The sequence below is a fragment of the Artibeus jamaicensis genome, unplaced genomic scaffold, assembly GCF_021234435.1.
Source record: "Artibeus jamaicensis isolate MK-2021 breed Jamaican fruit bat unplaced genomic scaffold, CSHL_Jam_final scaffold_1019, whole genome shotgun sequence".
Lineage (NCBI taxonomy): Eukaryota > Metazoa > Chordata > Mammalia > Chiroptera > Phyllostomidae > Artibeus > Artibeus jamaicensis.
In genome coordinates this window covers 31040598-31057962 of record NW_026522025.1, presented here as the reverse complement: position 1 = coordinate 31057962, position 17365 = coordinate 31040598, and the positions used below count along the sequence as shown (strand labels likewise).

The 17365-nt window shown below is 36.4% G+C and overlaps 1 protein-coding gene across 2 annotated transcripts in view; it reads left to right on the top strand.

Moving 5' to 3' along the window:
* The window catches only part of ZNHIT6 (zinc finger HIT-type containing 6), a 62278-nt gene that overhangs the window by 31431 nt on the left and 13482 nt on the right, over positions 1 to 17365 (top strand). The window contains exons 6-8 of one of the 2 annotated variants that reach the window (XM_037136533.2): positions 1719 to 1787; positions 3197 to 3277; positions 4704 to 4781. In XM_037136533.2, coding sequence (XP_036992428.2) covers positions 1719 to 1787; positions 3197 to 3277; positions 4704 to 4781 — 228 coding nt within the window. The remainder of the gene's footprint in view (positions 1 to 1718; positions 1788 to 3196; positions 3278 to 4703; positions 4782 to 17365) is intronic. The other variant, XM_037136534.2, reaches the window with a different exon arrangement.

Genomic DNA, 17365 nt, shown 5'->3' with positions numbered 1-17365 from the left:
TTAAAAGTAAGCGTACTTTTCAGATTTGTTCATGTTTGAACTAAGGCCAAATAAAGATTTTTATAATAGTCATAATTTAGCTGTGTAGATATAATAAAATAGTAACAAATGACTTCCTTGTAACCACAAGTAGTTAACTACAGCAAATAAAGTGACTTCCAAGGGTTTTCTCTCTTGTTTCTGGAATGTCGAGGACTTTCTGAAGGTATTTAGGGTCTACTGAATCTTAAGAAAGGTGAAATGGTTCTTAAAATTACTTAAGCAGTGATTGGGGTGATTGAGTGTGATATACAATTCTATAGATGATAAGTTAATAATTTTCCCCCATAACTTAACATGGAAAGGCAAATATGTTCACAAAGAAATTGTTGTGCATTAAGATTAAAAAATCAGTTTATTCTTATGAAGAGAGAAATGTGATATCTTTCAGCCTCTTGATGGTGATACTGTACTATGCCAGTTTCACAGAAAACAAATATCCCAAGCTCTTTTCTTTTGGAAGAATTATTTTCTTGAAACCAGTAACTGTTGTATTTGCATTCAGAATTTTATATAAAGGCTTTTGCCTCTGAGATTTTAGACATCTGATCTTTAAATTAGTAAAAGGCACTATACAACTTTGACCTTTCAAACTAAATATTAAATGTGCTTGTTTCTTGTATGATGTATGGCACCTTTGACAAATGCATAGTCAAGCATATTCTTCTCTCGCTAGTGCCAAAACCCGTCTCGTTGTTAAACTTTCCATAAACAGATCTGTGATAACTTACCCTAATAGAAGGATTTGCACCTGATTTTATGGTCATTGTCTTCTAATAAAAGCTTGACTAAATCATATAAATGTTTCGTGGGAGATACTCTACCAGATTGTATTAAATGAAAATTAGATTTGGGGGCCATGTTGCTGAGGCACAGATTTGTAGGAGATGCTGACCATTGCTTGGACATGCTATGGCCATTAACTTGCAAGTGTGTCGTTAGAAATTTCTAAGGACAATATATGTAAGCCCATGGTGCAGTGAAGATATTTAAATTTCTGTGATGAACTCAAATGTTTGAGCATTAAGTATTTTTTAAAAAAAGAATGATGTCTAGTGTCACCAAATTTAGATATATTAAATAGAACATATGGTTCTTTTCCTAAAATCAGACACCTGGTAAATTACGATTGCTGATCTTGTATGTATCAAAGTTTGGACTTGAAAGCAAAGGGACTCTAGCTTGGAGTGCATTCTGCTTAGCAACCACCTTGTTGTCTACTGTTTTGCCACTGAATGCACGTACTCATGGCTCATAAGTGTCTCTTACAGCCAGCTGGCCTCAACTGGACAATACTTCATTCACCTAATTTCCAGAATAGTCAAGCAAAGACATCAGCTCATTGTTTTTTAGTCATGAGGAAATTCACTTGTAAACTTCAAGTAGTAGCACACTGATCTCAAATGCCCCTGGACTATGAGAAATTGCCTTCTAATTCAGGAATGTCGAGTCCTTGGAATTCAGAACTGCTTCATTAATTGTTTTTCTCTTTAAAAATTCATGCAAGTATGTTGTTTAAAAAACACGGCCTCTAAAGTCCTGGAAAGGAGATTATAGCTCCGAGTAGAAAATGTATGTTAAAATCTAAGAATTCTTTTAGAATTTTTATATGAAAACAAAAATTTAGGAAGTTTGATTTTATTTTCTACTTTGATCCTCATGATTACTTTCTCTCTTAGAAAGCAGCAGTTTTGTTGGCATGTGAAGCTTCAGTTTCCTCAGAGTCAAGCCGTGTATATAGAAAAAAGGTATAGTATTGCCACCGTCTGTTAAGAACTTACTTGTTTTTATTATGTCTCTGTATTTAAAATGAGTCGTTAACTTAAAGGTGATGTCAGTAACTATGTATTAGTAGTAGGAGGGGTAACTGAGTTGTGTTGTAGGGATATAATGAAATGCTAAATACCATTGAAAATGAATAACATACAACTACCATATCAATATGGATGAATCTTAGAAGTAATGTTGAGGGAGAAAAGCATGTGAAAGAGGAATGCATGTAGTATAGCTCTCTGTAACATGAAAAAAAAATGTGGTTTTGGGGAATACCCTGAGAGGTCGTAGAACTTTAAGGCAAATGATGTTTGCTTCAGCACAGGGAGCACACATTAAGGAGAGAAATGCTGGGAGAACGGAAAAAGCTGAAAACTGTTTCTTAAGCTGGGTGCATATTTAGGAAGTGGAAAATGAGCCAAAATACTACTATGCCAAGAGAGTACTACTATTAGTAGTGTGTTTCCCACAGAAAATACATTTTTTAGATATGTACATATGTGTACTCATAATTGGAATTAATTTATATAAAACTTTTAATGCTTTTCCATTAGTATATGAACATTTCCAGGTATCATTTAAAAGTTTTAATGGTTGTATACTATTTGATTCACTGGGTTATGAAAATTTTGAAGTTGATTTTTAAGTAATATACTTAACATATATCCACATGATGAATAAATCCTCTCTTTGTCATTGTCATATAGATTTGAATGGAATACTTTCTTACTGAGAGGTGCACACCAAACTAGAGATGAGGAAAGGACTTAAGTTTTACAGATAGGGCTCTGTAGCATATTAGTACATATGAATATGTATAAATGTTTGGGGATAGTTACTAATTCAAAACAGTGTCTTAATTTTGTTTCTACAGCTTTATAGTTTAAAATAATGTGCATACATATAGGAAAGTTGGGAAACCTAAAATACTTTGTTTCCAGGGAAGGCAGTATCAAGTTTTTAACCTGGCCTTATGATTTAGAATGAATAAACTTGCACATGCACTGCAATCAGTATCATCTGAAACCTTTTTTCAGATTTTTTATTTTTGCAACTTTCAAATGTAATTCATCCTGACTTCTTTCTTTTCATCTTTGAGCACAGGTGTGTGTTAAAAGAGGCTTCATATTTTTATAATTAATTTATGGGGAGCCTCTCAAAATAATATTTTTAAAGACTTTGTTAAATGGGTCCAAGAAGTCTTTTTGAGCTGTTTTTCTAAGTAATTTTTGCTTAACAAGCCATTATATTTTGCCAAGATTAAAATAAAAGGTCTGTGTTCAGTTACTTAAACAAAAAACCACAAGATTTAGTGATTCTAAGTTAATACCTTCAGTAGAAAATTATAATAAGTTTTGGTTTTGTTTTCTTCTTTGTTGGGAAGGGTACCAGATAATAAAACTATTAATGAAATTTTAAGATCGTACATCGACCCAGAAAAATCTGATCCTGTAATTCGTCAAAGGTATGTTTTTAAAATCTTGTCACTTTCTGAAATTATTTAAAATGTGGAGGTATTTGTAATGTGCACATTTATTATGGAAAGTTATGACTATTAGAATGTGATGTGTTAATGCCATTTACTTTCTGTCCCATTTCCTTGGTTTTTACTCAAGGCTTTCTCAGTCAGAGATAACGTGTTTGGATAGTAATTAACAGAAGTTCGTACTTAGTCCGCTGTGTCCCAGATACTCTTTGAAGCAGATAATAATGTATTGATTCATGTAATCCTCACATTAGCCCATTCAAGTAGATTGCTGGTATTACACCCATTTCACAGAGGGGGATACTGAGCCATAAAGAGGTTAAGTGACTTTGTGTAGCTAATAGGCAGGGAAGCTGGGATGTAAACCCCAGCAGTCTGGAGTCAGTGTCTACACTCTTAACCCTGAAACTGAACTGCCTTTCAAGTTGAACCAAAAACTGAAAATTAGGAGTTTCCAAGTAACTGTTACAGACAGGAAATCTTGTTTCAGCCAAGTCTTCATAAAATTAAGAAAGGTATACTCTGTCTCCTGTCCAGAAACACAGCATGGACAGAAATAATTAACATAGGCCAGTGGAAAGAGTCAGTAATGAATGTCTAGGTTAGAGTAGCTAGCTCTTTCCCTTATGAGCTGTGTGATCAGGAGCAAGTTACTTAACTTCTGGGCCTCAGTTTTTTCCATTAATAAAATGAGATAGATAATAATCTACTAGATATAGTTGTTAGGAAGCTTAAAGAATAGCATATATAAAGTTCCTAGTACAGGATGTAGCACGCAGGTAGTGCTTTAAAAAGGAACTGTTATTGGAGTATAAATCAGTAGTGTTCCTGGGCAGGAACCCAGTTGACTTTCTTCTTACCACATGGTACCTGCTTGGGATATGAATGCTGGGTTTGGTTCCAGAGTAACCTGGTGTTTAAAACTTATACTGTGTGGGTTCTAAAATGACTAATTTAGTTTGAGTTAAGTCTTATCATCTACTCTTGATAAAAGGTAGTGTCCAAACTGAATGAGATCCGTGTCACAGATTGAACAGTGTCTCGGGGTAGGTATAATAATTGAGTTTCATTCCAATTACCGATAATCCATTTTACTATTGGTCATATATTTGGCAGTAAAACAAAATATGTGCCACTGAGTAGAATACATTTTAAAATAAAATGAAATAGCAAGATTAATTTACTGAAATAATTATTTTTTAATTTAAGTTAATTATACATGGAGAAGAGAGGTAATTTTTTTAATTCAGATCCTTCATTAGAATATATCTTTAAACCTTTCTCTATGCTTGTATAGGTAAATTTTAACTCATAAATTTTTACTCATAAATGATCCTCTATGGATGCTATTTTGACATATATTAAACATCAATTCTGCTTTTTCAATGTGACATTTTTATTTCAGGTTGAAAGCCTACATTCGCTCTCAGACTGGGGTCCAAATTTTAATGAAGGTTGAAAATATGCAACAAAATTTAGTAAGGTAAAATTGCTCCCACACAATTTTTTAAAATATTTTATAATTCTGTAATATAATTAAGTAACTTGATTAGCTTAAGTAGCTAGTTATACAAATTATCTGACTATAAATAAAGCCTAGGCTTTAAAAAATCACTTTTAAATTAAAATTTTACAATAATCACCATTATAAGATGAATTCGGTTGAAAAATCACCCTGCTTGGAATATTTTTAAATAAATCATGTGCAACCGAAAGTTGCATTTTAACTTATTTCAATAAATATTCTCTGCAACAGAGTTCCAGTGTTCAAGCTGTTCCTGGAAATACAGAAATCCTTGTGACCAACTGATTATTGCATATATTGCAGTGGAAGAAACACTGCATACAGATGTGAAGGGAGTCAGGTTCTGACAAACAGGAGGATTCGATCAAGTCCTCAGCATCACTGGGCTCTGTTCCTTCTTAAATGGAATGTAGACCACACCGAATGGTCTCTGAGAGTCCCTGCAGAGTCTGCTGAAGTGCCAGTGTGTGTCAGCGTACTGACTTGCAAAATACCTATCTTTTAAGGCTCCTAATGCTTTTCCCATTCCTATTGTTTAATTAACAAAACTAATATATCCGGTTCAAACTAGATCTGGTTGGTCTTGTCTACAATTCAATCTGCTGGTACGGCTTAGAGGTTTGAGGGTCCAAGCTATGAAAGCAGAGCTGCATTTGAATCCCAGCTCTTCCTGCTACCAGTTAGTTGTTCAGTAAATTATATAACTTCACTTGCCTTAGTTTTCTCATGCCTAACATGAGGGTGATAATATTGTCATGAGAGATTAAGTTAACTCATTTTGCACATGGTAAGTGCATGCTTTAATAACTACTACTACTATAGATAAATAGATTCTTAGAAAAGGTCTACACATAAGATTATTAAGATTTTATAACTAAGAATGGATCTAAACATGAAATCTTGACCACTTCTCTTACCAACATATCTCAAATGCTCCTAGCTTTATATCTTTGTGTATGGTTCATTGATTGAAGAATTCAAGTTTTCTATCACATAATCCTTTCCTTAGACTCACTAGTTCAATATGTTTACTTGCAGTTCATTGTTTAACTTCACTTCTTCCCCTAAAAGATTGGGGGTCCCAAATAAGAGAAGAATAGGAAATTCTGTGGTTTCTGCAAAGATAGTTATCCAGAGTTAACCAAAATCAATTATTTCTGAACTCGGTAATCACTTATGTTTAACAAAATCCTGAAGTGAATTCTATATAATTCATGTTTAAACAAAATAATTTGCATTACTCCCTTAGAATTTACCTTTGGCCAATCATTAATGTTTTCTTCTTTTATTATCTACATTTCCTCTTCCAAATTTAGTTCCTTTCTTGCTTTGCACCATATTTTATCTACTTAGTTATGTAAGTGTTACTCATTTTTCACACCATGGTGCATAATTGATGAGTATATTATGGCTTCAGTCTCGTAAGTCTGCTAAAAGAACATTGTCTGAAGGTTTTTATGAAAAGTGAAATGGCTTTTGGATAGCTGTCTCATCTCCACTTCCCTAGGCCATGGAACTAACATACTTTCCCAGTCTTCTCCTGACAACCTGGCAACATGTCCAACCATTCTAGCACTTCGGCACCTTCCTGAGCATTTGCCAAGTCCTTGTCAGAGGCTGCTGGTGTGGGGACAATATACAAATGGCTCCAGAAGGAATGGAAGGGAGACGGTGTAGTGCTATCCATCTCAGTTCAGGAAGTTCTTATTCTTAAATGCTTGTAGGAGAGTAAAACTGCTTGCCTCATCATTTCCTTTGTGTGCACTTATCTGACCCTGAATAATTACAAATAATAGCCACAGGCTACTGATTTAATGGCTATATTGGTGGGATTATTTATTTTATTTTTTTAAGTTAATACGTATGTATTTGAAGCACCAGCTTGCTTTTATAGAATTAAATACAAATAATCTATTTTTGGTATCAACTTCAGCATATTCACCTTATTTACTTCTAATCAGCCATATAATTAAACTTCTTTACCAAAGTTAGGGAAAGTAACCTATATCATTTTGGTACAATTTCTAAGAACAAAAGCTCTTTTGGGTATTTTTGTTTGTTTTATTTCTATTTTTATTTCCTTCATTAACCTAAAAGGAAAGGTTTGTTGTATTTCTTTCCATAGTAAATCAAGGGAAATTGGACTGTGTCCAATGAAGAAGTGTCTTAACTTACTAAGCCAGTTGAACTTGAATCTTTGGCAAAATATTTTCTTCTCCCAAAATTCAAGGAAACTGAAATCGTATGTGATAAAGGGTAAATGTAGGACACTGGGTATTTTAAAGTTTATGCTATAGGACAGACTGCTTGGACCCAGATACCATCCATTTATTTTATTTATTTATTTTTAGAAAGAGGAAAAAAGGAGAAAGAGGAGAGAAACATTGACATGCAAGAGCTACATTGATCAGTTGCCTCTTACATACCCCCTTACTGGGATGGAGTGCCCTGACTGGGAATCAAACCTGTGACCTTTGGGTTCACAGGCTGGCCCTCAGTCTACTAAGCCACACAATCCAGGGAAATAGCATTGATTTTTAACCTGGAAATACATATTATAAATTCATGAAGAGGCAAAGGAGATAGAGATCTCCATTTGTCCTAGCAGACCAGGGTTTTCTGGGAGTGTGGCAGAAATGTATGACGTGCCCCGGGTATAGTGGTTGGGAGAACCATTTCTTGCAGTTGTATAAGAAGAAGTCAGGGTATGTGGAGGCCAGAACAGAGGAAAGTGCCAGTAGATCATATGGTTTATTTTAACAGAGTCAAAGAGGGTGAACCTGAACCAAGAAAAAGGCCAAAGAAATGCACTGAAAGGTCAAATGATTTAACTTCAGGCTTCATTTTCCTTAGGTCCTTTACTTTCTCTTATTATACAGCCTTCCTTCTTTAGGAACCCAGTGAGGACCAAAGTTGAGCCTTGGGTTTATCTTTATCTCCAAAGGTGGGGGGGGAGGGGAATGATAGGTTAATAAAGTAAAAGATGAATGGTGTTAACATTAAGGAATACCTACAATACTGTACCAATAGTAAACCTGAGCCAGACTGAGTAGCATGAGAAGGACTTTGACTTTCCCTTATCTGTGTAGAAACCTTTCCTTTGGATTTTCCTATTTGAGGTGTTTACATGAACTCAGTGTAATGTATGCAAATACCATGAAAGAAGAGGAAGCAAATGGTTACAACCTAGGTCCAGGAATTTTTGACATAAAAATTACCATCTTATTTAATTTTGAGTAGTGATGACATCACTTTAAGACAATAATAATGTCAGAAATCCTTACTGGAGTAGCTTTTATCCTGAGGTGGACCCACATTGGGGTAAAGTAGATCCTTTCATTTCTGGATAAGTCAGCCTCAAGATACAGTTATCTTGACTTCCGCCAAGATGGAGGATTAAGGTGGATGTGCCTGCCTCCTCTCACAACCAAGTTTAAGGACAACTAAATATTAGCATCAGAAAACACAACCAGAACACGGAAAACTGAACTTTTCGGAAGTCCGCAAACAACAAATTCTCCGGCCCGGCCGGTAAGAGGCAAAACCGGCGGCGGCGGGTTGAGGAGTTACAAAGGAGAACTCGTGCGACCCGGGCGCGGGCGCGGAACCCAGACGCGCGACTTTTCGGAAGTCCGCAAACAGCAAATTCTCCGGCCCGGCCGGTAAGAGGCAAAACCGGCGGCGGCGGGTTGAGGAGTTACAAAGGAGAACTTGAACGACCCGGGAGCGGGCGCGGAATCCAGTCGCACGGGTTCCAAACCCAGGATTGGACCTAGTGAGCAGCCCACCGGGTGAGTGACTACGGAGGAGTCAGTGGGGAGGCGGTGGCAGCGAGTTGACTGTGGGTGCCCGGTTACGCGCGGGTGAGGGAGTGAGCGGGGACCGGCGGCAGCGCCATTTTCCCCGCTCTGACCACGCCCCCACATACAGCGTCACAACCCAGCGACCTGGGACTCCAAGGCGCCGCTTCTCTCACTTAAAGGGCCAGAACAGACCAAAAATGTCGCAGGGGGACCTCAAAGTCCCGGAGATAAATCTAAGTGACGAAGAAATAGCAAATCTCTCAGACGCACAGTTTAAAACACTGGTCGTCAGCTTCCTCACAGATCTGGTGGACTATAGCCACAAATTAGAGAAACATATGAAGGCTAAATTAAGGGAAATGAATGGAATTCCACAGGAAACCCATAGAGATGAAAAAAAAACTGGGACTCAACTCAATGGAGTAAACCAGAAGGAAGAAAAAATGATCAATCAGAAAGGAATGAAGAAATAAGAATTCAGAAAAATGAGGAGAAGCTTAGGAACTTCCAGGACATCTATAAACGCTCCAATATCCGAATTATAGGGGTACCAGAAGGGGGGAAAGACACAACCACCAGTGGAAAAACTATTTGAACAAATAATAAAAGAAAATTTCCCCAATCTGGCAAAGGAAACAGACTTCCAAGAAATCCAAGAAGCCCAGAGAGTACCAAAAAAGTTGGACTCAAGAAGGAACACACCAAGGCATATAATAATTACATTAGCCAAAATTAAAACGAAGGAGAGAATCCTGGAAGCAGCAAGAGCTAAGGGGACAATCACCTACAAAGGAGTCCCCATCAGGCTGTCAGCAGATTTCTCAAAAGAGACCTTACAGGCAAGAAGGGGCTGGAAAGAAATATTCCAAGTCATGAAAACTAAAGACCTACAACCAAGATTGCTCTACCCAGCAAAACTTTCATTTAGAACGGAAGGACAGATAAGGTGCTTCTCAGATAAGACCAAATTCAAGGAGTTCATCATCACCAAGCCCTTATTATATGAAATGTTAAAGGGACTTATCTAAGAAAAAGAAGTTAAAGAAACATGAACAGTGAAAGGACAACAAGCTCACAGTTATCAACAACCACACCTAAAACGAAAGCAAACTAAAAGGACAGCTAGATCAGGAGTGGAAACATAGAAATGAAGATCTCAAGGAGGGTTAGCAACAGGGGAGTGGGAGTAGAAGACGGGGAGAGAAGGTACAGAAAACAAGTAGCATAGACAGTAGATAGAAAATAGATGGGGGGGGCAAGAATAGTATGGGAAATACAGAACCTAAAGGACTTGAGACACATGGACATAAGCTAAAGGGGGAGTAATCGGGGGGTTGGGGGGGCAGGGTGGAAGGGAATGAAGGGGGGAATAGAACAACTGTAACAGCATAAACAATTCAAAAAAATAAAAAAAAAAAAAAAAGATACAGTTATCTTAATTCTACAAAACTTCCCTGTATTATATTTTTAATAAAATTAGATGTTATGGGGATACATTTAGGAATAGATTTTTATTTTATTTTTTATATAAATATTTTAAAACCTTAATGTTCTCCAAATAATACATTCATAGGTAAGCTAGGATGAGCATTTATATTTGATTGTATACTTAATTACATTATACCATAAAGGAAACTACATTCAGAGAACATCTAAGTAAGATTATTATAGGTTATAAAATATGAGGTTTGTAATTTAAGATAAACATGTAAATTGGAAGATTTATTTTCTGAAAAGTGCTTAGAAGGCAAAAACAAGTAGTTTCCTTGTGGTCGTTTGATTTTAAATGAAAAATTTAGCATGTTCAGTAATTTCAGAGTGAAATCTTTTTATCAAATACTTGATGGTTCCAATTTCACTGGTTGTTTTTTCCATTTTTCGAGAGTTTATAACAATTGTCTTCTGATATTTCTGATCAACTAAAGCAATCTGAAATGTTTCCCGGGATTTAATTTTTCCTTGCACAACTTTTATTGGTAGAGTTAGGCGATCATGAACATCTGTCTAACCCTAAGAAATTTGCTGTTGATCTATTTGGGAGTTTTCTTTCCAAAATACACAAAGTTTGAATTTGCATCTTCTTATAAAAGCTAATATGGCTTCTTAAGTAAACTCATGTATTTCATGTATTCATTCAGCAAACACTTAGTGAGTATCCACTATGGTGCAGGTATTGTTCTAAACATTAGGGTGGTATCAGCCAGTAAGGAAAGCCATTCTTGCTTCTATGGCACTTACATTCCCAGTGGAGGAGAATTCATATAAGGTGCTGTGTTAGCCAGGCCACACTTGCCCTCTTGTCACATCATTTCTTACCAGCTTTCTAATCTCAAAGTGTAAATGAATGGTTTTGAATCAGAGAAGCCTGTACTGGTAATGCTAGGCCCACACTGCTGCTAAGTTATTACTGACTAATGCATTCAGGATACTCCCAGGTTTGCTGCTATCCATGCAATTATAATTTTTCAAATCTATTAAATTTTAGGTCTCTGTTATATTTTGACTTATAATGGAATCATTTATTTCCATAAAGAAGTTCAGATAAATTGTCTACTCTATGTTTACCTTCCTGCTTTGATATGTATATAAAATCCTGGTTTTGATAAGGATGTAGTTTAAGCTTTTGTGGGATGATATTTTTTGTGCAAATTTACTCAGAGACCATTAATTAAGCACATTTAATTTTCCATGTATATAAATAAAAATTGGAGTTTATACAAGAATGAATAGGCTACAGTTCTGCAGGAAAAACAGACATGAAGCCAAGGTGACTGGAGTTTCTGGCATGGACCTGCTTTCTGACAGATGGACCTGTTTTCTGGACAGGTTTGGGGCATGTCGAGTTTCAAGTAGAAGTGGCATCATTTTCAGAAACATTTTCCCAAAAAATGGCCTTTTCATACTAATACTTTACTATTAGGATTTCCTCAGGGTGAAATGATATCATTCTGGTAAGAAATAGTAATATAATTTTTTCAGAATATTTAATCTATGGAGAAGTAGATCTTATTTTTTTAAATTCCAGAATAGAGTTGGTAGACCCCAGAAGTTTCACCATGTCAAGCACTAAATTTATTGATTTACTGCTTCTCAAAACTAACCCAAATTATGCAATGTTCAAAATAACCTTCTTGCTTTTATTCAAAAACCTGCATCAAAGTAGACTCTCTGTCAAGTGTAGATTATTCTCTAAATTTGTTACAGACCTTGGAAAGTTACTAAGCCTCTGTTTTCCTATCTGATAGTGGGGATCGAGAGAGAAATGCTGTCGCTTGGTTGTGATGATAACTTTGAGATAATGCCTGTCAGATACTTAGCACAGGCATTATTTTAAATAATTATTTCTAATTATTTAAAATTAGAAATTTTAAATAACACCCGTAAACACTTGCCAAACTAGTATCAGTAATAAGACTTTATACCCTAAAGATAATTTAGTACCTCTAGCAGGGAAATAACATACTTACCAGGAATTACGTGCGTGATTTATGACAAAACTAGCTTAGAAAAAGCATAAACTTTGTAGACAAACAGGCCTGAATACAAATCCTAGCTTTATAACTGTAACTCGGTTTCTTTAGGTATGCCAATTTCTTACAGCCAAAGATTCCCATCTTGTACAGATATAGTGCATACTCCTTTAGAATTAATGCATGTGAAAATGCTGTCACGCAGTGTGGCATTTATTCATTGTTTAATTCCTCAAATACGTATTTGGGTCTAGCATGTACGGGTAATCTGCTAGGTAATGGTGGTACACAGAAATACATCCTAGTTTATTGGGGTGCTAGTCAAATACAACACTATCACATTTTCATTGGAACGAGTTTCACAACTGAAATCTAAAGCTAAGTTGATACACTCAGTAAGCATTGTCTCCTTTTCCTTGTCTACCTCCAAATGTTCTTTGAGGCTGCACAGTGCCCTCAATCTATGCACTCCATTTATTAACCCTAGCTCCTCTTTCACTTAATTGGTTCTTAAAATTCCTCTTTCTCCATAGATTTTCTCCTAGTTAACATAGGGGATTCTAATTAGCCTTACTCTTGTTAACAAAACATGTCTTCTCTGGTGCTAAAATGAATGCAAACTTCTAATCAGTACAGACTCTTACATCCTCAATTTCTATTAGGAAGCGTCACTTTCAAAATATGATTACGTCCCTCAGAGAAGCTTTTGCTTAAAGAGTTAGTCACACAGTTCATGAGTTAACTACATCATAGAATTTATATTACTTTAGAGTTAGCAAGAACTACTGTAGACTATTTTGTCTTCCAAATGAGGGCACTGAAGCTCTGAGATGTATCTTACTCAGAGTCACTGAAGGAGATGCAGAGTTGGGACTAGAAAGCAGATCTGAGTTCCTTCACCCAACTATTTGCTTGTTTGCTTATTCCCCAGTCAGCACATATTTACTGAGATCTACCATGTATTAAACACTGTTCTAAGCACTGGGAATACAATGGTGAAGTATTAGGTATTCACTAGAGCTGAAAAGATAAAGGCTTTCTAAAGGAAGTATATATAGAGTGGGGCAAAAGTAGGTTTACAGTTGTGAGTACATGAAACAGTTTATTCTTATATTATTATTATTAGTTACTATATTATTTTCCACATAAACAATTGTAAACCTACTGTTGCCCCATCCTGTATACAAGGTAGAGTCAGCAAGACTGAGTTACAGAGTGGATACAGGAATACATGCAGGATTCATAGTTTTGGTAGTTATAATAAATTATAGTGAGAAGTCTCGCTGGAGATGAGGTTGATGCTCTTTGGCGAAAATGAAATATCTGAATCATCTAGAAATTTCAAGTAATCATGTCGTGATGCCACCTGGAGAGTATATATAGTTGGTTACAAATTATTATGCAACATGGAATGGGTAAATTTACTGAAAACAGATCCAAAGGAATGTGATGGTCAAAGTCTACAATTCACATGATGAGGCTCTCATTTCAAATATATACCATCAGTTTGTTTTCAGTATCTACAAATATTTGGTCAGTTGTTTTTTAGATTCCATATATCAGTGAAATCATACAGTATTTACCTTTAACTGTCCAGCTTATTTCATTAATATCCTCTAGGTCCATCCTGTGCACAAATGTCAACTTTATTCTTTTTTTTTTTAAGATTTTATTTATTTATTTTTAGAGAGAGTGGAAGGGAAGGAGAAGGACAGGGAGAGAAACATCAATGTGTAGTTGTCTCTCACACACCCCCTACTGGGTACATGACCCAGAACCCAGACATGTGCCTTGACTGGGAATCGAACCAGCAACTCTTTGGTGCGTAGGCTGGTGCTCAATCCAAAGAGCCACACAAGCTAGGGTGGTTTCATTCTTTTTCATGACTGAGTAATATTCCCTCATACATGTACTACATCTTCTTTATCCATTTATCAATGGATAAATAGATTGCTTCCATATCTTGCCTATATGGTAAATAATGCTACAGTACATATATGGGTGCATATATCTTTTTGAATGAAGGTTTTTGTTTTCTTCAGAAAAATGCACAGAAGTGGAATTGCTGGATTGTAGTTTAATTTCATTTGAGGAATATCCATACAGTGTTCTTAAAAATGTATCTTTTAATGTAATGAGTGAGCCCTGATGACATCATTTACTACATACAAGCTTGTTCACTACTGATTTTTAGATTTCCCCTTGTGTCTGCACTACTTATTAATAGGCTCAAGTTCCAAAAAGAAAACAAGAGGAAGTTTAAGTTATCCCATCCAGAGAACACACTGCTGTTATTCACCAGTCTTGCCTTCATCTGTTGTTTTCAAGGAATCTAACTAAAAGGCAAAAATGATCTTGACTATTCACATAAGAAAGGGCATCTGAGAGTAGTTAATACTAAAAATTCTTGTATTCCTTTAATGTTCTCAGATATATATTTAATTCTGTACCATTAATATCAAAATTACCTTAATTTTCAAGTCCTTCAGTTTTCTAATGTCAGGACATTAAAAAAATCCTTTTAGTATTACATATTATAATTTTCCTATTTAGAATACCTTCAGAGTATATTCTTTAATCATTCTCTGTCGGCCTTAAATGATATGATTTAATTTTCCACTTCTGGTTTAATTAGGCAAAGGGTGCAGACTATTATCTTTTTTAGGATATAAGAATTTGATTTTTAAAAATCTGTCCTAATAGCAAACAGAACATTTCTTTACACAGCTTCAGCAACTCAACTGAATATACATCTGCCAAATACTACATAGAAAACACGTTAGACACTGAATGGGATCCAACAATGTCCTCAAGGAGTTTACCATTCCAGCCATTGTTTCTCAAAGTGTGGTCCAGGGGTAACTTCTATCAGGGTTCCCTAGGAGGCACAGCTGTGAAATTCGCAGTCTTCCAGGTCCTGTGTAAGAATGACTAAACCAGACCCTCTGAAGGTGAGCTGGATGGAAATCTATACTTTCAACAACTGTTGGTGGACACTGAAATCTGTGAAGCAGATTCTAGGAAAGAGGAAGTACAGGTTTTCTAGTTCTAGGAAAGAAGGAATGCAGGTTAAATGATCAGTTGGGGAGATGCTTACAGTCAGGGAGAACAACTGGCCAGTAGGCACAGGGGCTGGGTGAAAAGCAAAGACAGATGTGGCAGGACTATGAGGAGAGGCAGGCGGGACACTAGGCTCTTAGAATCAACTAGGACTGAGAGCTGGCGTCTTGAGTCTGGGAAGTCAGAATCTAATGAAGAAGCATGAACTGGGAGGTCAGCTCTGCTCTAAGGTAGAGGAGGGTCTTTGCTGGTGGGTGGGTATAGTAAAAGCCAAACAGAGTTCAGATACATATCACTTGCCACTTGTACATGAGCAAAAGTAATTTCTCTAAAAAGGGAGAGGAAAAATTATCTTTCCTCTTACCCTCACTAAAAATTATTTTTAAATACTTCATGTTACAAATCCAAAGAAAGTAAAGCAATTTAAAAAATAAAATCCTCTCTGTACAGAAATAAAATCTTCCAAGAGAAATAGCTCATACCTTTGCTGGTTGGTTTTTTTAAAAAAGAAGTGTTCCAGAATTATTGACTACAACCAGCACGGTGAGAAACAACCAGCAGAATCCGTGTGAGTACCACAGGGTAGTGTACTTAAGAAGAGTAATAATCTTCTGTAATGTTTGTGAAATCAAAGCCCAGAGAATGCTTTAATTTGGCTTGGGCTTAAAGTCTAAAATCTTGGCTTTACATTGCCAATTTTTGGCAGTAGAGTGAAGGCAACTGGTGTATGTTTTTGTCAAAAACACATCTGGAGTGTCCATGCCTTCCCTTGGGTACCTGTTATACCTTATGTGTTAAGTTCATGTCTGTTGTGGCAGTTACCACAAATCAATCTCCTCTCTTAGACTGTGAGCTTGAGGGTTCACCTTTTAGGGCTTAGAGCCCCATGAAAAGGGTTCAGTGAATTTTAACAGACTAAGGAAAAAATACAGACTTGATCAGTCTTAACCTGCTGATACTTTAGATCAAATTTATATATCAAAGAGCTTGTCCTCTGAGCAGATACTACTTCTTTCTGAAGGAACTTGAAAGTATACTGGGCAGCTACTAGAATATTTCTCTCTGTTTCTCTCTTTTTCCCTCTTTTTCCTTTTTTACATATTGAGAACCGAAGCCCCCAACTGGTTAAATGATACAGTCACTGTTTTCATAAATCAAGTCTTACTGGAACACAGTCATACCCACTCATTTATGATTGTCTATAGCTGCTTATGTGCCATAATACAATGGCAGAGTTGACAGTTGGGACCATATGACCCACAAAGCCGAAAAGAATTACTCTGGCCATTTATAGAAAAAGCTGTCCAAATCATGCTTCAGAATATTAAAGTGGTATCAACACCTAGCACAGAGCAGGCACACCTTAGTTAAGTGAATCAGAGTGCTACCTCACTTCCTACTATGGGGAAGTCTCTAAGACAGGCCTGCAGAAAATACTATTTAAAAAATGAAGATACCTAAGGCAGTTGCTGTCTTCAAAAAGGAATTTATCATCATATGGAACAGATTTTACTGGGATAAAATACAAGATACAAGATTGCAGTACAAAACATTTTCTGATGCTCGAAGAATAAAAAATTACACTCCGTGGGGGAAAAGGACAGGCTCCGCCGCAGACACGGACAAACAGCAGACTGCTCAGAAGAATGATGAGGAGAGGACATACAGGAAGCTCATTGCGGGGAGGTGGTGGTGGGGATAATGAAGGCAAGGTGGTAAGTGAAAAGTGGAAGATGGCTGTAAGGTCCTGCACCTCACTTACTAGAAGAATGATGGTGCTAATGACAAGGAATGAGAATCAGCATTTGCTTACTGTTTACTGGATGCCAGGGACACAACCAGCCCATTTAATCCTCACTTACAAGAAAACAAAACAGACAAAGGAATGGATATGGTATGAGGAGATTAAGACATGTGGAGCTTAAGGTTTAATGAGATTATGTGTATGAAGATAGCTGCAAACCAGGATTTGGAGCTTGGGAGAAAGGTTGAAAATATGTGTATCTAGATTCAGCAAGTCATTTGTACAGAAATGACAGTTGACAGTATCATTAAAAATAAGCTCCTGAAACTTCATATTCTTCTAATATCCTATTTATGTCAAAATAAATGTAAAACTAACATGATTGGGTACCTGCTCCCTTGTGGTTAGTGGTGAGTGGTCTGTTTGAAGTACTGTGTAGCTAATACTGAACTTGAGTATGTCCCA